Genomic DNA, 20,195 nt, shown 5'->3' with positions numbered 1-20,195 from the left:
TGATCTGCGCCACACGCTGTCCAATCATAGCCGGCGCCGAGCTGCCATCGCTGCCTCTCTCCGCCAATCGAAATCAGCGAAGGGTGGGACCGGAGAAGGCCGGGCATGCCACCGGAAGTGCACTCCAGGCATAACTCCCTTTCCTCTTCCGCCCTTGGTCCCGCCGCCTTCCTCCCCTCCGCGTTCTGATGGGCTGCGCCTGCTGTCTCCGAGGCTGCCCGAAAGCTGATTGGACATCCCTCCTGGCTGCGTGCCCCGCCCACATCCGGGTCTCTCAGCGCCCCGGTGCCCAGCCCCCTGGCGCCGCTGCCCGACTACATCTCTGAGGAGAAGCTGCAGGAGAAAGGTGGGTAGGGTCGGCCCCCGCACCCCCATCCTCCCGAGCGGGACCGGGCCTGACCCCGCCGCCCCCCCCTCCTCTCTGTCCCCGCAGCCAGCAAGTGGCAGCAGCTGCAGGCCAAGCGCTATGCGGAGAAGAGGAAATTCGGCTTCGTGGACGCGCAGAAGGAGGACATGCCCCCCGAGCACGTCCGGAAGATCATCCGCGACCACGGCGATATGACCAACAGGAAGTTCCGTCACGACAAGCGCGTCTACCTGGGGTAAGGGAGGCCCCCGCTATGTGGGGAGCCAAGCTGAGGCCTCCGTTGCTGCCTTGTCAGAGCTCCTCGTTGATTGTTGAAGGGAGACCCTCTTCTCCAAAGGGCGCTCTGCATCGGTTGTGCGTAGAAGGCAGCACAGCAGCTCAAGGAGGATGGGATAATCAGTTTTGTTAGAGTAGCAGTGCAAAAGAGGATAAGCGAAGGAGGTTGTTGCTTTGAATTTATGAGAGAAACATTACCCTGGATCACAAACACGTTGTCCCAGAAGAAGTTGGGGGAGAGTATGAATTAGCCAACATTTGCTTTTTGCAAGATTAAAAAGCATCATGAGTGCTTCTTTGCTGTTTGGGTTCAGAGAGCTGTCTCTCACACGTCATGATCCATTGCACTAACGTACCGTTAGCCATAAGAACTCCAGAAACTCACTTGAAATTTTTCATTTTCGTTTGTAACATTCTTAATGTGTAACAATCTCTTGGAACCAAACCAACAGAAAACTTTTTGGTAGTGCGGTGCATGAAGCACAAGGACAGGATAGGAAGTTTGTGGATTTGTCACCGGAGACCTTTATGAGCGGATTAGATTAGCGGTTTTCAGGAGTAAAAGGTGTAGAGGTAATTGGGCTTGTGGCAGATGGGTGGCTGTTCTCTTGACATCCCTTCCAAGCCTGATTTTCCTTTATTTCTGATTGTAGTGCTCTGAAGTACATGCCTCATGCTGTTCTGAAGCTCTTGGAGAACATGCCCATGCCCTGGGAGCAAATCAGAGACGTTCCAGTCTTGTACCATATCACAGGCGCTATCTCTTTTGTGAATGAGATTCCTTGGGTCATAGAGCCGGTCTACATTGCTCAGTGGGGGTAAGTGCCTTCCTTCGCCCTGGTGGGAACTTGTGAGCAAACTCTCATGCATCCACAATAAAAGCGATGCTTAACATTCTCTGGGTATCTGCCAGGTCGATGTGGATTATGATGAGGCGAGAGAAGAGGGATAGGCGTCACTTCAAGAGGATGAGATTCCCCCCATTTGATGATGAAGAACCCCCTCTGGATTATGCTGATAACATCCTGGATGTGGAGCCCCTGGAAGCAATTCAGCTTGAGCTGGATCCGGAGGAGGATGCCCCTGTGCTGGACTGGTTCTATGACCATCAGCCGCTGAAAGACAACAAGAAGTACGTGCCTCTCTGGTAGCACAATTCACTGGCAGAGGGGAAAACCAAATGCACTACATAAATTGCCTATACATAGCAGCATATAACCTTTGGTTGTGTTATGCTGGGCTACATATGATGTTTGTGGGGAGAGGAAAACCTTTCCTCAAGGATGGGAGGGAGAACCTGATTGTTGTAAAGCTATACCTCTTGTCTTTAGCAGCCAGCGAGGGCAAACAAGGTCTCTCTGTCCAGGAGAGCTGCTGCCCAGTTAACTGTTAAAACTCTTGACATTTCTTACCATGCCATAAATATGACAGCCTGGATTATCTAGTTGGAATTTGAGTTGATACTTGCTAAGAGTGTACAGATGTTGTGTATCAGTTCGGATATGGAGGAGGAGAGGAACTGGAGAAGTTGGTATTTTCTGGGCAGATGTAGTCCATAGTGGTCTTTAGCAGTCCTGCAGCCTTTCTTTCTGTCTAGAGGAGCTCGTGTGTTAGCTGTCCTTAATATTTTCTGGAAATGATGGGCAGTGAAAGGTGTTTTGTTATTTCTGGTCCTTTGGTAAAGGCCCAGTTGTCTTCTAGCTGTGCAGTGAGTGTCTGTGCTTTGTTCTTTTGCAGGTATGTAAATGGTTCAACATACCAGCGTTGGCAGTTCACTCTCCCGATGATGTCCACGCTGTACCGGCTGGCCAATCAGCTGCTCACTGACCTTGTGGATGACAACTATTTCTATTTGTTTGACCTGAAAGCGTTCTTTACCTCCAAGGCGCTGAACATGGCTATTCCTGGAGGTCCTAAGTTCGAGCCTCTTGTTAGAGACATCAATCTTCAGTAAGTGTTGGGTTTAGGAGGAAAGATAAGTGGTTATCTGGGAAAGGGGCTGGGAGGGTTAATCTGTTATCAGGTGTCTTGCCTTGGGTGAGCTATTCCTGGGTGTTAAGCTGCGCCTGTGATGTGCTTGCTGCTTTGGATACTGAGTGCTTTTTAGTGTGAAGAGAAAGCTAAAGGAAAGCACTGATACCATGTTTTCGGTCAAAAATCTTTGCCTTTCTGTCCCCCTGAATGCTCATATAACAATTTCTTTTTATCTCCTTTGAGGGATGAAGACTGGAATGAATTTAATGACATCAACAAAATTATCATCAGGCAGCCGATCAGGACAGAGTACAAAATTGCTTTCCCATACCTGTACAATAACCTGCCACACCATGTCCACCTGACCTGGTAAGTGCAGCAGCATCAAGAGCAGGGAGAGGAGGGGAAAGCTGTCAGGATGCTCTAATACATATTTTGTGTTGTAGGTATCATACTCCAAACGTCGTTTTCATTAAAACAGAAGATCCTGATCTCCCAGCTTTTTACTTTGATCCACTGATCAACCCCATTTCACACAGACATTCTGTCAAGGTGAGTCACTGTCCAAGAGAGCCTGTGATAAACCCTACGTGTGGAGGTGATTTGGCTTCCGATAGCAGCACACGCGTAGATATTTCAGGAGAAAGCAAAAGCCCTTTCATAAAAAAAGCCACGTTTGCCATTTTAGTCTTTTTCTACTTCTAGAGTTACATGAATTTATCTCCTTTAGTCTCTGTAGGATAAAGCCCAATGCCTAATTAACAGGGTTATTTTGGAGTCTTCTGATACCTTATTTATCTTTTTGCTTGTCCTTGGAGTATTCATGGAGCTCTCCCTTGAGTTACCTCCATAACTTCTAGCTCAGGGTGTAAGAGTCAAAGTTAGTTTTCAGGCCCACTGGGGCCTTGTAGAGTACTTTTTGCTTCTCTATACTCAGCGCTGTCACACTTCTTCCGTAAGAGCAGAAAAATTATTTTTACTTGGTTAACTCGGAAAACTGAGCTGAAGCAACCAGGGAACAGATGTTGTGTGGTCTTTCTGCATTTCAGAGTCAGGAACCGTTGCCTGATGATGATGAAGAGTTTGAGTTGCCAGAATTTGTGGAACCTTTCCTGAAGGATACCCCACTCTACACAGATAACACAGCCAATGGCATTGCCCTGCTGTGGGCCCCACGGCCCTTCAACTTGAGGTCTGGGAGGACTCGGAGAGCTCTTGACATCCCACTGGTCAAGAACTGGTGAGTTCTTTCCTGGGGGAAGAGGTGTTTTGGTGATTTTGACATTATTACCTTGTTACAATGAAAATAAAATAAAGAGATCCTGCGGTGACTGGTTTCTGGAGATCTTAGGAGACTTTCTGGAGGCTCGTTGTTTTCTAAGGAATGTGAATTACCTGAAAATTTGAAATATGGTTTGTCCCTAGGTATCGTGAGCACTGCCCAGCAGGCCAGCCAGTGAAAGTGCGAGTCTCCTATCAGAAGCTACTGAAATACTATGTTCTGAATGCGCTCAAGCACAGACCTCCCAAGGCCCAGAAGAAGAGGTAAGTGGGGCTCTGTTCAGTGGGGAACTGCTGATCTGTGATAAGGATTCAGCTGATTATAGTCTCTGCTCCCTCCAGGTACCTGTTCCGCTCTTTCAAGGCTACAAAGTTTTTCCAGTCGACGAAGCTGGACTGGGTGGAAGTAGGCCTGCAGGTGTGTCGCCAGGGCTACAATATGCTGAACTTGCTGATCCACAGAAAGAACCTGAACTACCTTCACTTGGATTACAACTTCAACCTGAAGCCTGTGAAGACCCTCACCACTAAGGTATTGGTCCACGTGCTATTTTACTGAAGAGTAAAGTTTACCTGAAGATCATTAAGTAGCTAGGGTGGTCAGACAGGCCCCAGTGCCTCAGCTGTTCAGCTGTTGTACAGACTGACCAAATTTGAGCTATTTCACTCTTACATAACGTTGTTACATAAATCCTGGATTTTTGTCTCTTCCAGGAAAGGAAGAAATCTCGTTTTGGTAATGCTTTCCATCTGTGCCGAGAGGTTCTGCGGCTGACTAAGTTGGTGGTGGACAGCCACGTCCAATACAGACTTGGAAATGTGGATGCGTTTCAGGTAGGCTCAATTTTATTTTTTTTTTTAAATTTTATTTCTATTTTTTTAAAGGTGAGGAGGGGAAGTGAGAGGAGGAGTGAAATATCTGGGCAGGCTTATATAGGATGCACAATATGGCTGAATGTTACAGTGTTATGGAGAAGAGGGGGAACAATGAAAGCATATAGCATTGTGTGAAATTTTGCTTTTATCCTAGTTTGTAAGAATGATCTTTGTATGAGTCAGCGTTAGGAGCTTTGTATGGCCTAATATGCTCTGCTCCTGGCTGTGAAATAAACCTGGCTTCTTGAGGCAATGTAGGTAGTGTTTATTGTGATCTCTGACTGTGCTCCCTGTCTTTCAGTTGGCAGATGGCTTGCAGTACATCTTTGCCCACGTGGGTCAGCTGACAGGAATGTACCGATACAAGTACAAACTGATGAGGCAGATTCGTATGTGCAAGGACCTGAAACATCTCATCTACTACAGGTTTAACACAGTGAGTTCCACCTTTCCACGTGATGGTGATCTCATGTAAACTGAGCAACAAGGGAGGGATTCTGGATTGTCAGCAAGTGACCTGCTGTTACCTGTCTCTCTTCTTCCAGGGGCCTGTGGGCAAAGGTCCTGGCTGTGGCTTCTGGGCTCCAGGCTGGAGAGTATGGCTGTTCTTCATGAGGGGCATCACACCACTGCTGGAACGCTGGCTGGGGAATCTGCTAGCCAGGCAGTTTGAAGGTCAGCACATTGTGTAAATCTTGGGATGTGGGAGGAGAACGTAATAAAGATTAATACTGTTTACTTGCCAGCTCGAGCTCCAGTTTTCTGTTCCGAGTGGTAGTCTATATCCATGCTCCATGTCAATCCCAAGAGCTATTGAAGGGTTTAGAGCTCTTATGAGAACAACGCCCCCAGAATAGATTCCAAATGGCAGTGGGATTTCCTGCTCTGTAGCTCTCTCAGGTCCATGGCCTCCTAATCATCTACTCTAAACTCATCAGTGATGCTGTAGCAGTGTAATTTCTTCAGACATCCTGCACCTCTGTGCAAGAGACTCCTGTATTAGGAGTCCTGCCCAGTAATGTCTTGAACTGCTGAGGTATTTTGCTTTTTGCAGGGCGTCACTCAAAGGGTGTAGCAAAGACTGTCACGAAGCAGCGTGTGGAGTCTCACTTTGACCTGGAGCTGAGGGCAGCCGTTATGCATGACATTCTGGACATGATGCCAGAAGGAATCAAACAGAACAAAGCCAGAACCATCCTGCAGCATCTGAGTGAGGCCTGGCGGTGCTGGAAGGCCAATATCCCCTGGAAGGTAAGTCTCTCGCTTGGCCTTTCGGTTCAATTTTAACATCTCCCAGGTAGAACTCCTCAGTCCTGCTTCCCTCATGTTACTGTCCCTCCCCAGGTGCCAGGGCTGCCAACTCCTATTGAAAACATGATCCTGAGGTACGTGAAGGCAAAAGCTGACTGGTGGACAAATACAGCTCACTACAACAGGGAACGGATCCGTCGGGGTGCCACTGTAGACAAAACAGTCTGTAAGAAGAATCTGGGCCGGCTGACCAGACTTTACTTAAAAGCTGAGCAGGAACGGCAGCATAATTACTTGAAGGTACTTCTGTCCTGCCTGAGGTCGCCCAAGTTGGTGCTATTTTCATAGGGAAGTTTTCACTGGCTAATGCTGGTGTTGTGGTTCTGCAGGATGGGCCTTACATCACTGCGGAAGAGGCTGTTGCTGTGTACACCACCACAGTGCACTGGCTGGAAAGCAGGAGGTTCTCACCCATTCCCTTCCCCCCACTGTCCTACAAGCATGACACCAAGTTGCTCATATTAGCCCTGGAGAGGCTGAAGGAAGCTTACAGGTAAGCAGTGGGAGGTGACTCTGTTCTGCCAAGACACAAGCATTGGCATTGGGAAAGGCTTCCGAAGCTATTTTTTCCATTTTTCCTGGAACTGAGTATGTCATAAAACTTACCCTGATAGACTAGAAAAGGCTGTAGGTTGTAGTACTGCCAAGGCCGCCTGGGGGTTCTTCATGGACTCTGCCACTTGGGGCAAAACCAGTGCTGTGCTTGTAAAGGTCATTGGGCATCTTGGGGGCGTGGGTTGTAAAGAGTTACAGATCTTGTCTTGATCCGCTTGGTTGAGCAATGTCTTTCATCAGTTTAATGCAGTGGCCATTAGTTTGTTCATGCTTTGGGTGCGTGAGCTGTTCTTTCTCACTTCCAGTGTGAAATCTCGCCTCAATCAGTCGCAGAGAGAAGAGTTAGGCTTGATCGAACAGGCTTATGATAATCCTCATGAAGCTCTGTCCAGAATCAAACGACACCTTTTAACTCAGAGAGCCTTCAAGGAGGTAAATATCCTGGTGAAAGCCAGACAGTATTAGAAGTTATCACTGCATTCAGGAACTAAAAGGGGACTTTGTGTTCACTGTCAAGTGTTAGCCTCAGTTTTGCCTCTTCTTTTTTAGGTGGGTATTGAGTTCATGGATCTCTACAGCCACTTAGTTCCTGTTTATGATGTTGAGCCCTTGGAGAAAATCACAGATGCTTATCTGGATCAGTACTTGTGGTATGAAGCTGATAAGCGACGACTCTTCCCTCCGTGGATCAAACCTGCTGACACTGAACCTCCTCCGCTGTTGGTGTACAAGTGGTGCCAAGGTTAGTGGGATCTTCTATTCCATGCAAAAATGAGTTTTCTTACCGGGAGCTTGCTTCCTACAAGTCCCCTTGGGAGCCGAGTTTTCATATTTGCAACTTGCAGTCAATAGTCATTATAATCAGAGGCTATATTTTGTAGGTTAACATATATGTGTGTATATTGGAAGAGGAGACCTTCCATAGCATCTGTGGTTGATTACGTATTTTTGTTCCTATTTCTGCATAGACTGGCAGGACCAGAGGCTGAAAAATCAGGCATTACAGGGAATATGCTGACTTTTCTGTGCCCAGAAAGGTGGCGCTCCTGCACTCTGCTGTGTCAGATAACATGACAAACTTGTTTGTCTCCTCAGGCATTAATAATCTGCAAGATGTTTGGGAAACGAGTGAAGGTGAATGCAACGTGATGCTGGAATCTCGATTTGAGAAGATGTATGAGAAGATTGACCTGACGTTGCTCAACAGGCTGTTGCGTCTTATTGTTGATCACAACATTGCTGACTACATGACAGCCAAGAACAATGTGGTGATCAACTACAAGGTAATAATTGCTGTCAGGAAAAGGAATGTGTGGGCTGTAAAACTGAGAGCTTTTGGACCCGTGGGGGAGGAGGGGCCACAAGATTTGCCACAGAAAGAAGTAATGAGAGAGTAAGAAAACCCTTCTGGGTCCTGCTAAAGAGCGACTGCTTGGGTAAAAGGTCTCCTGTGTATTGTGGCAGTCAGGTTCTCACAATTCCCCTTCATTTCCTCAGGATATGAATCACACAAACTCCTATGGGATTATTCGTGGGCTGCAGTTTGCCTCCTTCATTGTCCAGTATTATGGGCTTGTGATGGACCTGCTGGTGCTGGGGGGGTCTGCCCCCAGCCAGTGAAATGGCTGGGCCTCCTCAGATGCCAAATGACTTCCTCAGCTTCCAAGACATTGCCACTGAGGTGGCCCATCCCATTCGCCTCTTCTGCAGATACATCGACCGTATTCACATCTTCTTCAGGTGAGAGCTCTCGGGCCCTGCTTTCCTGGGCTGAACTGTTGTTCTGGCATCTTGCAGCAAATGCTGTGGAAGTGGGAATTAGTATGCTCCAACTCCAGGCTTTTGTTCCCTTTACTAAGAAATATCGGGAATACTTGAATTGACAGACTTTCTAGAAGAGCTGGGTGTCCAGATGCCTCTTCTTGCTTTCTCAGTTTGCTGTATTAATAGAGAAGAGCTTTTCTTACAGCTTCACAGGACCAGTAGAAAAGCAATGATGTCAAAAGTCCAATTGTTACAGATTTTCCAATGGTCAATAAGCCTCTTCTGGCTTCCCAGTAAGTGGACATAAAGTTTTTTGGCTGTTCATGGAAAGATAACCCAGTCGTGGGTTGGACTGTGCTAATGCAACTGAGGTCCCCTTCAGTGGGAAGATACCAGGAGCTGGATCGTTACCTTCAAACATGCTGTGGCGAACAGCTAAGTCCTTGTCTTGTCTGGGTGTTCAGAGAAGTTGGTTGTGTAACTCCAGGTCCTCTTCTGTGCATTTCCAGGTTTACAGCAGATGAGGCAAGAGACTTGATTCAGCGGTACCTGACAGAGCATCCGGATCCCAACAACGAAAACATTGTAGGCTACAACAACAAGAAGTGCTGGCCCCGGGATGCTCGGATGCGCCTCATGAAACATGATGTGAACCTGTAAGTGCTGCAACCTGGAAAAAACAAGCGGTGGGAAAATGAGTTGTAAAAAATAACTGTTGGAGGTTGATAGGCAGGTGCCCAGGAAGAAAAGTAAGAAGAGGTGAGGGGTCTGTGCTCTAATTCTGGCAGTGAATGATGGGTGTGCGAGACTGTAGGGCTAGGAAAGCACTGAGAACTTGCCCAGTTTCTGTTTCGCTTCAGTAACAGTCTGTCACTGTGCACATCTTGTTTTCCAGTGGTCGTGCTGTATTCTGGGATATCAAGAATCGCTTGCCTCGATCAGTCACCACGGTGCAGTGGGAGAATAGCTTCGTATCTGTCTACAGCAAAGATAACCCCAATTTACTGTTTAACATGTGTGGGTTTGAGTGCCGCATCTTGCCCAAGTGCCGCACCAGCTATGAGGAGTTCACCCACAAGGATGGTGTCTGGAATTTGCAGAATGAGGTAGGGTGAGGGTTTTGACAGGGTGGGAGAGCAGTCCCTGCTTGGCCCGTACTGGGCATCGAAGCAGGGTTTATACCTGCTGGCAAGGGGGGTGCCTATCAGCATGTGTTTGCCAGCTGTGTAACTGGGACCACTAGCAGGTAGAGTTAAAATGAACTGGGTATGAACTTTCCTTCCTGAGAGGGGTGGGAAATCCTTGGCTGGGGATGAGCGGGGGACCTGAAACTGTAGAGGTGCTGTTCAGCCTCTTCTCTCCCCATGTTTCATAAATGCCTGATGGCAAGAGCTCACCTCACTGTGTTGGAGAGAGGGCTCCCAGGAGGGAACTGATGGCCCTGTGCTCTCATAGGTTACCAAGGAGCGCACAGCTCAGTGCTTTCTGCGTGTGGATGATGAGTCTATGCAGAGATTTCACAACAGAGTGAGGCAGATCCTCATGGCATCTGGCTCCACAACCTTCACTAAGGTAAGGTGGGAGGAAGATGTGTGACAGAGCTTTCTGCAGATGCTTGGAGAGTGGGCTGAGAACTGATCCTTTGCTTTCCTTTCTAGATCGTCAATAAATGGAATACAGCTCTGATTGGCTTGATGACGTATTTCCGGGAAGCTGTTGTAAACACTCAGGAGTTGCTTGATTTGCTGGTGAAGTGTGAAAATAAAATCCAGACTCGAATCAAAATTGGTCTGAATTCCAAAATGCCCAGCCGTTTTCCGCCGGTGGTGTTTTACACCCCTAAAGAGCTGGGAGGGCTGGGCATGCTCTCCATGGGCCACGTTCTCATCCCGCAGTCTGACCTGAGGTGAGTTGTGCTGCTCTAATGCTCACATGAGTTACGTGTTTTGTTAGATACTCGTTCCCATTAGAATATATGAGAATGCTAAACCATGCCTCATTATAGAGAGATGTTGCCTTTACAGTAGGTCATGGATGTGTGACCTGTGAAGTCCTGTTGCTCTTACCTCACTCTTGTGCCTCTTTGCTGCAGGTGGTCCAAGCAGACAGATGTTGGCATCACTCACTTCCGCTCAGGAATGAGTCATGAGGAGGACCAGCTCATCCCAAATTTGTATCGTTACATCCAGCCATGGGAAAGTGAATTCATTGACTCTCAGAGAGTGTGGGCAGAGTACGCTCTTAAGCGGCAGGAGGCAATAGCCCAGAACAGGTGTGCTTCCGTGTGCAGTCAGATCTGTGTGTGTGACCACGTGTGAGGACAGGCAGCAGTGTGAAGCCTTGAACTGTCTCAGGGTTCTGGAGACCTTGCTGGCCCCATCATAGAATCATAGAATGGTTTGGGTTGGAAGGGACCCCTAGAGGTCATCTAGTCCAACCCCCCTGCAGGGAGCAGGGACACCTTTAACCAGATCAGGTTGCTCACAGCCCCATCCAACCTGGCCTTGAATGTTTCCAGGGACGGGGCCTCCACTACCTCTCTGGGCAACCTGTTCCAGTGTTTTACCACCCTCATTGTAAAGAATTTCTTCCTTATATCCAGTCTAAACCTACCCTGGTTTAGTTTAAAACCATTACCCCTTGTCCTGTCACAGCTGGCCCTACTAAAAAGATTTTCCCCATCTTTCCTATAGGCTCCCTTTAGGTACTGAAAGGCCGTAATCAGGTCTCATACATGCTACAGGCCGCCTGCAAAGCTGCTGTCTTACCTCTGGAGGAGGTATGGACTCTGCAAGCAGGTAGTGCGCCCCTGGCACAGTTTGAGGGGAATGGTGTGCCAGGTGGTGCCGGGAAAAGCTGACACCAGACCCCTTTGCAGTTAGTTCTGCGCACTTACAAGGGGAGGCTTCTTCTTTTGGCTGTTTGACATCGGTATGTTCATAGTGATGGCTATAGACACTTTGCTGAGCCTCTGAGTGCTTGGCATTTTAGAACCTCTCCTGCCAGAGCTCCAAGATTGGTCTTATTTCTGTGATCTCATCACCTGAAATACTCATTAATGCATTGCTGTAAAATTGAGAGGTAACAAAGTGTGGGGGTTATTTTTTTTCAGGCGTCTGACGCTAGAGGATCTGGAGGACTCATGGGACAGGGGAATTCCTCGTATTAACACCCTTTTCCAGAAGGACCGGCATACCCTAGCTTATGATAAAGGATGGAGAGTCAGAACTGACTTCAAACAATATCAGGTATTGACTGGGAATTTGGCTGAGTGTGAGGTTCAGATACTTGTTCCAGACAATATCCTTTCACCTTGCATTATTGCAGGTGTGCTTCCTTGTCTGTCTGCTGTAGGAAGAACTTAGAGCCACGATTTGGGAGTGATAGAGGCTGTTGAGAACCAAACGCTCCAAAATCTGTAGCTAGCCACTTTTGGATGGATTTGGATAGATTGCAGTGTCCTGGGGAGGCACCATGCTTAGTGCAGCTGAGTATTAAGAAATCGGTTCTGGAGAGAGCAAAAAAAGGTCCCAAAACAACATTCCAAAATCTTAAGTTTTAATAACAGTGGAAAAATTTATTATTTAAAGCCTCTAATGGTGGCTCTATAGAAAGCTAAAAACATCAGCTTAGATTCTACCCAGTCCGAATTTCATAGTAGTACTGACTGAACTTGTGTTGTTCATGAGCTGTGTCCTCCAGGACTGAGGGCATGAGGCTTTTTACTTGTTAGCTGACATTATCATCATCTTCTTGGTTCCTACGATTAGTGCAGCCAGGTTAAACAATCTGAATACAAAGCTGCTCACTAGTATGCTGTTGTCTCCAGGTCCTGAAACAGAACCCATTCTGGTGGACACATCAGCGCCATGATGGCAAACTCTGGAACCTGAACAACTACCGCACAGATATGATCCAGGCACTTGGTGGAGTGGAAGGAATCCTGGAGCACACTCTCTTCAAGGGCACTTACTTCCCCACGTGGGAGGGTCTCTTCTGGTAAGAGAAATCTTCATGTGGCCTTGTCTTGCAAACTGGAGCTTAGTGGTGCACCAGGAGGAGTCCTCGGCTCAAGCTGGACTGATTCTGTTGGGCCTTTTCCATTTTTCAGTCATCACTTGAACACACTGTATAATAATTCAGTTGGGAGGTCACTTGGGATTGGGCTATCAGCATGCAAATCCGTGGAAATGTCTTTGCACAAAACAATCTTCCCCGCTCCCCGTGTGTGTGTTCCCTGCCTCTGTTATATGTGGCATGTGGCAGTCAGTGGAGATGAGGGACATCTTATGCAATTGATTGTCTGCCCTTTCTAGGGAGAAGGCCAGTGGCTTTGAGGAGTCCATGAAGTGGAAGAAGCTGACAAATGCCCAGAGATCGGGTTTGAACCAAATTCCAAACAGAAGATTCACCCTGTGGTGGTCTCCTACCATTAACAGAGCCAACGTAAGTATCTGGAGTTTGTACCTGTAGAAACTTCCACTAATTGAGAGCAGTTAATTGATCTAACTAATTCTTCCAGAACATCTTTTACAGATGAACTGAACCTCCTTAACAGTAGCTGTTCTGTTTTCTAAACTTCATCAGTTGTACAGTTGCATGTTCTCACGGTTGCTTTCCCTTTGCAGGTATATGTTGGGTTTCAGGTGCAGCTGGATTTGACAGGCATCTTTATGCACGGCAAGATCCCCACGCTGAAGATTTCTCTCATTCAGATTTTCCGAGCTCACTTGTGGCAAAAGATCCATGAGAGCATTGTAATGGATTTGTGTCAGGTGAGCAGTATGTTAACTCGGTTTGTTTCTGTGCAATGCGTGCATGCTCCTCCTGTACCAACAGCCTCCTGCTGGCAACAGAGATCATCCCAGGGACTGTAGCAGGGCTGCCCCTTCTTCAGCAATTTGACAGGGAAGGGGAGGAAACAGGATTTTCCTGGGTGTCTCTTAATTCTGTGTCGAGGATAGATTCTTCAGATAGGTTGCTTAAACACAACTCATCTTTCACTGCCTTTTCCCCAGGTGTTTGATCAAGAGCTGGATGCTCTGGAGATTGAGACAGTGCAGAAAGAGACGATCCATCCCAGGAAATCATACAAGATGAATTCCTCGTGTGCAGATATCCTTCTTTTTGCTTCCTATAAGTGGAATGTGTCACGTCCATCATTGCTCGCAGATTCCAAGTGAGTGCTTCCCTTTTCCCTCTCCTTGATCTTGCTGCAGAGCACAGCTGCTGAGCCTGTCATCCTAAGCCCATATCTTTCAGGCACCTAGGGTTAGCTTTTCTTTGGGGACACAGGAGGATACAACCAGGCCTAGCAAAGTGCAGGGCTCATTTGGGTAGGTGGTTACAGCACCTCCTAGTTCTGCCTTCTGCAAAACATGAAGACTGTCTTTGCTCCTGTTCTCTCCTCCAGTTGACCTGTCCCTTGAGGCAGAGCTCAGGAGCTCTGAAGGGTTCTTCAGGAAACCCCACAAAGCTGCACTGTCTTAGGGCTAAGATCTGGAGTGAATTGGACACTGTCTGCACCCGTGCTGTGTTCAGTTCGACTGAATCCTCAGCAGACAATCCCCGGGGGAGATCACCCTCATGACTACACAGTAGAGGAGTAACTGTGCTGCTTTGTTTAAACTGCAGCTGAACCCCTTTGGCTGAGGGTTTCTCTTAGCAACTTCTGCATTCGACTGCTGTATGAAGAGAGTAGTAGAGGCCCTTTTCAGGATGGTATGCAGATGGTAGCTGGCTTCAGTTGTTCATGCTTGGTGGCAGTTACTCTTTGTCAAAGACATGCGGAAACTGCAGGAAAGTTTTGTGCAAGATTAAATTGTTCTGGCTTGCTTTCTCCTTAGAGATGTGATGGACAGCACCACCACTCAGAAGTACTGGATAGATATCCAGCTGCGCTGGGGAGATTACGATTCCCATGATATTGAGCGCTATGCAAGAGCCAAGTTCCTGGACTACACTACAGACAACATGAGTATCTATCCATCTCCTACTGGTGTGCTCATTGCCATTGATCTGGCCTATAACTTGCACAGGTGAGATCTGCACCTTCTGTGTTTTAACAGTAATTGGTAGTTCGTGGCTGTGTCTTAGTGCGTCTCCAAACTGCGTTGTATTCTAGGCAGGAGGATGAGGGCAGAAGGCAGAAGCCGGAGGCATGCAGTGAATGGGATGAGGCATCTAGGCAGTCCTTTCAGGTTGCCTGATGTCTGCTCATTCAATAATAACGGTTCAGTTCTCCCAGCTCACTAATCATTTGTTTTCTTAGGACATTACTGTCAGACTGTTCTTGGAGCTGAAGGACAGGCCTTGTTTCAAGGCTCCCCTACAAGCAGGGACAACTGTTCTTCACTGGAAAACTAGGGGGAAATTCCCAGCAAGCAGGCCTCTGCTCTGGTGTGCTTGTTAGAGAAGATGCAGCTTTTCTGGGACTGCTGTGGCTTCCCACTGAGAGGAGGCATAGGGAAAAGCCATAGGTGAACAGCTCCCAGGGACAAGGGAAGAGAAATCATACAGTAGCATTCGGCAGGCAGAAAGGTGTCTGGCTGCTGCATGGAAAGACTTGTGCATGGCTGTTGTCTCTTCATCTCAGAGCTGATAGCAACACCTAGGTCTTCTGTTTCTTTTCTTCTTCAGTGCTTATGGGAACTGGTTCCCTGGGAGCAAACCTCTGATCCAGCAGGCTATGGCCAAAATCATGAAAGCAAATCCTGCGCTGTATGTGTTGAGAGAACGAATCCGCAAGGGCTTGCAGCTGTACTCGTCTGAGCCCACAGAACCATACCTTTCCTCCCAGAACTATGGAGAGCTCTTCTCCAACCAGATCATCTGGTTTGTGGATGACACCAATGTGTACAGAGTGACCATTCACAAGGTGAGGCCAGAGGTGTATCTGCAGGGGCAAAGGACAGGGACTGCAAATGTCCTGTCCTCAGGGTGGTTGTGGAGGCATGCATGATGGAAAACTAGGAAGCGACACGGACCCAAATTTTTGCAGGGTGCACAGAGCAGCTCTTTTATTTCCCGTACAGTTCCTGCTCAAAGCACACAGTGAGACAGCTGTTGTGTAAAGGTGTCAGTAGGCTACATTTATCTCCCTGTACTTCTCACTTTTGCTTGTTTTCTCAGACTTTTGAAGGGAATTTGACCACAAAGCCCATCAATGGAGCCATTTTCATCTTCAATCCCAGAACTGGACAGCTCTTCCTGAAGATCATCCATACATCTGTGTGGGCAGGACAGAAGCGTCTAGGACAGGTAGGGCCTGGCTGCCTGCTGTGCTTTGGGCTGTGTGCTGGGGATGGGCTCTGACTGCTTGGGGCACTCACTTGAGCAGAAGACATCAGGAGGGTCTTTGTCTTCCTGCTTCTTAGCAAGTTTGGAGCTCCAATGTCCAGTGTGTAACCTGTGCTCAGGCAAGCATTAGCATGGGATATAAAAGAGTGCAGGCATTGATGTTGTAAGGTAAAAACATTTTTTAAAAAAAAAAAAGGGCTCGGAGGTGTAAAGAGCGTCCTTCTTCAAGCAGGGCTTGAGGAACAGTGCTGTGCTCTGCAAGTGCAAATCATGTTGCACTTGGCCGTACACCCAGTGCAGTGAAAAGACTCTTAAGGTGGCAAAGCCAGGGAGGCGGTGTAGCCAGCTATTTTTTCTGAGCCAGTCAGGAGTAACTGAACTCCACGAATGGGAACCGCCCTCTGTGATCAGCAAGAAGGAAATGCTGGGCCTTGTCACTGATCTGGAACAAGCCATAAATTCCAGTCGTATTTTTAGAATTTGGTTTGAGTCTCTCTAATTCCCAAAGGCATGGAGACGCTGCTGTTAGCAGAGAGTGATTTCTCTAACCCTGCTGCCTTCCTGTAGCTGGCCAAGTGGAAGACTGCTGAAGAAGTGGCTGCCTTGATTCGATCACTTCCTGTGGAGGAGCAGCCCAAGCAGATCATTGTGACTCGGAAGGGCATGTTGGACCCACTTGAGGTAACGATACGGATACTGCTTTGTGGGGACACTGTCAAAGCTTTGGGAGATTGCAGAACAGTCCTGTGTTCCTGTGAAGGACTCTATCTGGATTGATGTTCTGCAGTACCTGTGAGCTAATTCCTCTTCTTGATAAAATCCAGGTGCACTTGCTGGATTTCCCCAATATTGTGATCAAAGGCTCAGAGTTGCAGCTGCCCTTCCAGGCCTGTCTGAAAGTGGAAAAGTTTGGTGATCTCATCCTGAAGGCTACCGAACCCCAGATGGTTCTCTTCAATCTCTATGATGACTGGCTGAAAACCATCTCTTCCTACACGGTAAGCACTGCGTGCCTAGTCTGCGTTTTGCTTTGCCGCTGGATGAGGCAGGAGCCAAGGCTTCGGAGATCTCTCACAATTTGTTGCTTGGGAGCACCTGGCTCTGAGCCTGCCAGGATTTTCCTTCAGATTGATTCCGCTGGCGCTTCCCCTGCAGTGTTGGTGTGCCCAAACTGAGGAGTGCTGTACTAGGGCCTTGTAGATTTGTTTTCCTTCTTTCTGACTAGCTGCATCTTATTTTCTTCTCCAAGGCATTCTCGCGTCTGATTCTGATCCTCCGGGCACTACACGTGAATAACGATCGAGCCAAAGTTATTCTGAAACCAGATAAGACAACCATAACGGAGCCTCACCACATCTGGCCAACCCTGACAGATGAGGAGTGGATCAAGGTGGAGGTGCAGCTGAAGGATCTCATCCTTGCTGACTATGGCAAGAAGAACAAGTAAGCTACTCTCCAGCTGCAATAATCCTGTCAGCCTTTCCTTCCTGCTCTAAAGGCCCTGTGGCCAGAGTGCTCCTTGTGGAGAGTAGAAGACTTCCAAGGGCCTTTGGCAATGAACCATCAGCTTTGCAGGGAAACTGTTTATTATTCTTAATTGCTTTCTAGTAAGGCAGATAAAAATCACTGCACCAAACCTTTCCTGGCATGCGCATCGTGTGATTTGGTCCCTCCTGTTGTCCAAAAAGTTGTGTGTTCCTTTTCCATAGCACCCTGAGTGGAAGTTCTGAGGTTGTGCCTTGGTGAGAAGGGTTCAGAATGGATTTTGAAATGCCTGACTTGGGTGGATCTTCTCTTTCAGTGTGAACGTTGCATCCCTGACGCAGTCCGAGATCCGAGACATTATCCTGGGCATGGAGATCTCTGCCCCCTCTCAGCAGAGACAGCAGATTGCAGAAATTGAGAAGCAAACCAAGGAGCAGTCGCAACTGACAGCCACGCAGACCCGCACTGTTAACAAACACGGGGATGAAATCATCACCTCTACAACCAGCAACTATGAAACCCAGACTTTCTCCTCCAAGACTGAGTGGCGAGTCAGGTAGGAAGGCCGGCAGGGCTGCTGTGCCAGGAAAAGGTCAGAGTGCTCAGGAAGGGATCTGTGCACCCTCTAATAACTGGCTCCTCTTCACAGAGCAATTTCTGCTGCCAACCTCCACCTGCGAACAAACCACATTTACGTTTCATCAGACGATATAAAGGAAACAGGCTATACGTACATTCTTCCCAAGAACGTGTTGAAGAAATTCATCTGCATCTCAGATCTGCGGGCCCAGGTAAGTGTGCAACGAGTCTGTGGCAGTTGTACTCCACGCTGCTGGGGCTCACACCAGTCCTGGGCAGTCAGGGAAGGGCTGGGAACTTGCCGCTGTCCATGCGAAGCCCTCTGTGCTCGAGACAGACACTGGCAATATGGCTGAGCACCCAAGTTCTAACCAGGTCCTGATGGCTCCTTGTGGCCCAGTCTTGCGGGGGGAACTCAGCACTGAACAAAACCATGATGTTCTCCTCGAGTGAGAACCTGCCAGCCAAGAGATGGTCTCCTCAGGAACAAAGGGCAGGGCCCACCCCCCCTCACACGGTTACACGGGGGTCTCTCCTGCGCTTCTAAGGCAGTTGTTTGTGTTCCTAGATTGCAGGTTACCTCTACGGAGTGAGCCCTCCCGATAACCCCCAAGTGAAGGAGATCCGGTGCATTGTAATGGTGCCCCAGTGGGGAACGCACCAGACCGTGCATCTCCCAGGGCAGCTGCCACAGCATGAGTATCTCAAGGTGAGTTGAGCTTCGGCTCCCGGTGTGGGTGGAAGATCACTGTCTGCAGTAGTGGGGACGTGAGGTGGTGGGACAGCTTCCCTTGCTATGCTGTAGACGTGGGCCTTAAAGAGCTCGGCCTGAAGCTGGGATCTGAGATCAGGTGAAAGAGAAGCCTTCAGCCCCTCCGTGCTTTTTGCCACGCTCGAAGCGGTCTTGTTTTAAACGCTTCATTTCTCTCTGAAACGCTCTTCTTTTTGGCAGGAAATGGAGCCCCTGGGGTGGATTCACACCCAACCAAACGAGTCCCCTCAGCTCTCGCCGCAGGATGTCACCACCCATGCCAAGGTCATGGCTGACAACCCCTCCTGGGATGGGGAGAAAACCATCATCATCACCTGCAGGTGAGAGGTGGGGAGGCTTCTGTCTGCCCCCTCTGCTGATGGGGCCTGTGGCTGCAGTGCCTGGGGACACGCCGAGGTCTCAAACTAAAAATTTGGCAGAAAGAGCGTGTTTGCTCATTTCTGGTTTCCCTCCTCCGCCCCAGATCAGTCTGACTTGCCCCATCTCTCCTTTCCTTCAGTTTTACTCCAGGCTCCTGCACGCTGACAGCCTACAAACTGACCCCGAGCGGCTACGAGTGGGGCAGGCAGAACACGGACAAAGGGAACAACCCCAAGGGCTACCTGCCATCCCATTATGAGAGGGTGCAGATGCTGCTGTCCGATCGCTTCCTCGGCTTCTTCATGGTCCCAGCGCAAGGCTCCTGGAACTACAACTTCATGGGTGAGCTGCCCTGGGAAAGGGACAGGGAGGGGAGGCCACCCCAATAGCTTGGGGAGGAAAAGGAATTAGCTCCTCGGGGAAGCGTTCCTTACCCTTTCTGAAGCTTGACCTTCCTTGGAGCGGCTGGCAGCGATACCAGCGCTCTGGTCTGACCTTCCCTTTGTGCCAGCACCGGGATGTCAGTTCTCAGTGCTCTTCTTGGTGGCAAGAAAGCAAACACTGAGAGAGGGGAGAAACAGACGTCATTCTGGAGTGTAGTGTTTAGTCTATTGCCACTGAATAATTAATCCCTGTCAGATGATAATGGAAAATGCAAGGGAAAAGCTGCGCCCAGTAGGAGAGAAAGGGGAGGTCCTGGGCTGGTGAACCACAGGCAGCTCAGAAGGGGTCAGGAAAGGAGGAGAGGGGCAGACAGTTGATGAGCAGAAAGGAACTGTGGTGGCATTGACCTGTAACTCTGTAGGGGGAGGAACCCACAGGGTGATGATTTTGGGGATTTAGAATTCTTTCTTTCTCTGTTGTTTGCTTAAAAATTACCTTGTGAGGGTAAGGGGCTTCGCTACACCCCTGATCAGTGGTGGAGGCGGGGCGGGGGCAGCGTTCAGGTGGGTGACGGACTCTCTCTTCCAGGCGTTCGCCACGACCCCAACATGAAGTACGAGCTGCAGCTCGCCAACCCCAAGGAATTTTACCACGAGGTCCATCGCCCTTCTCACTTCCTCAACTTCGCCCTGCTGCAGGAGGGGGAGGTCTACTCCGCCGACCGCGAGGATCTCTACGCCTAGTCCTGCCCTCGCCCCCTCCCGGGACTGTTGATATTCAACAGCGTGTGCGTGTGCGATCGTGTGCGTGTGCCCCTGCCCACGGACCCCCCGCGCCCTCTCTGCGGTTCCCGTAACCCCTCCGGTTCTTGTAAACCCCTCACGTTGCTCAATAAATTTTTTACGAACGGGA

General features: G+C 48.8%; 1 protein-coding gene across 1 annotated transcript in view; it reads left to right on the top strand.

Annotated features, from left to right (window-relative positions):
• PRPF8 (pre-mRNA processing factor 8) overlaps nt 1-20,177 on the top strand; it is a 20,925-nt gene extending 748 nt beyond the window's left edge. The window contains 43 exon segments of the mRNA XM_009645034.2: nt 214-346; nt 434-602; nt 1,297-1,461; nt 1,557-1,775; nt 2,381-2,593; nt 2,861-2,986; nt 3,064-3,169; nt 3,667-3,857; nt 4,043-4,162; nt 4,241-4,430; nt 4,613-4,732; nt 5,076-5,210; nt 5,320-5,449; nt 5,829-6,025; nt 6,119-6,325; nt 6,415-6,578; nt 6,946-7,072; nt 7,190-7,382; nt 7,736-7,923; nt 8,138-8,239; nt 8,241-8,380; nt 8,914-9,060; nt 9,300-9,510; nt 9,860-9,976; nt 10,063-10,310; nt 10,497-10,676; nt 11,517-11,652; nt 12,234-12,403; nt 12,721-12,850; nt 13,033-13,179; nt 13,423-13,583; nt 14,251-14,442; nt 15,044-15,281; nt 15,536-15,664; nt 16,271-16,384; nt 16,528-16,701; nt 16,953-17,146; nt 17,505-17,744; nt 17,838-17,979; nt 18,336-18,476; nt 18,720-18,859; nt 19,039-19,241; nt 19,872-20,177. Coding sequence (XP_009643329.1) covers nt 214-346; nt 434-602; nt 1,297-1,461; nt 1,557-1,775; nt 2,381-2,593; nt 2,861-2,986; nt 3,064-3,169; nt 3,667-3,857; nt 4,043-4,162; nt 4,241-4,430; nt 4,613-4,732; nt 5,076-5,210; nt 5,320-5,449; nt 5,829-6,025; nt 6,119-6,325; nt 6,415-6,578; nt 6,946-7,072; nt 7,190-7,382; nt 7,736-7,923; nt 8,138-8,239; nt 8,241-8,380; nt 8,914-9,060; nt 9,300-9,510; nt 9,860-9,976; nt 10,063-10,310; nt 10,497-10,676; nt 11,517-11,652; nt 12,234-12,403; nt 12,721-12,850; nt 13,033-13,179; nt 13,423-13,583; nt 14,251-14,442; nt 15,044-15,281; nt 15,536-15,664; nt 16,271-16,384; nt 16,528-16,701; nt 16,953-17,146; nt 17,505-17,744; nt 17,838-17,979; nt 18,336-18,476; nt 18,720-18,859; nt 19,039-19,241; nt 19,872-20,026 — 7,044 coding nt within the window. The 3' untranslated portion in view covers nt 20,027-20,177.
• The last annotated feature ends 18 nt before the right edge of the window (nt 20,178-20,195 follow it).

The sequence above is a fragment of the Egretta garzetta genome, unplaced genomic scaffold (genome assembly GCF_000687185.1).
Source record: "Egretta garzetta isolate BGI_Z169 unplaced genomic scaffold, ASM68718v1 scaffold108, whole genome shotgun sequence".
Taxonomy (NCBI): Eukaryota; Metazoa; Chordata; class Aves; order Pelecaniformes; family Ardeidae; genus Egretta; species Egretta garzetta.
Note: the sequence above shows the minus strand (reverse complement) of the source record. Positions and strands in the feature narration are given on the sequence as shown.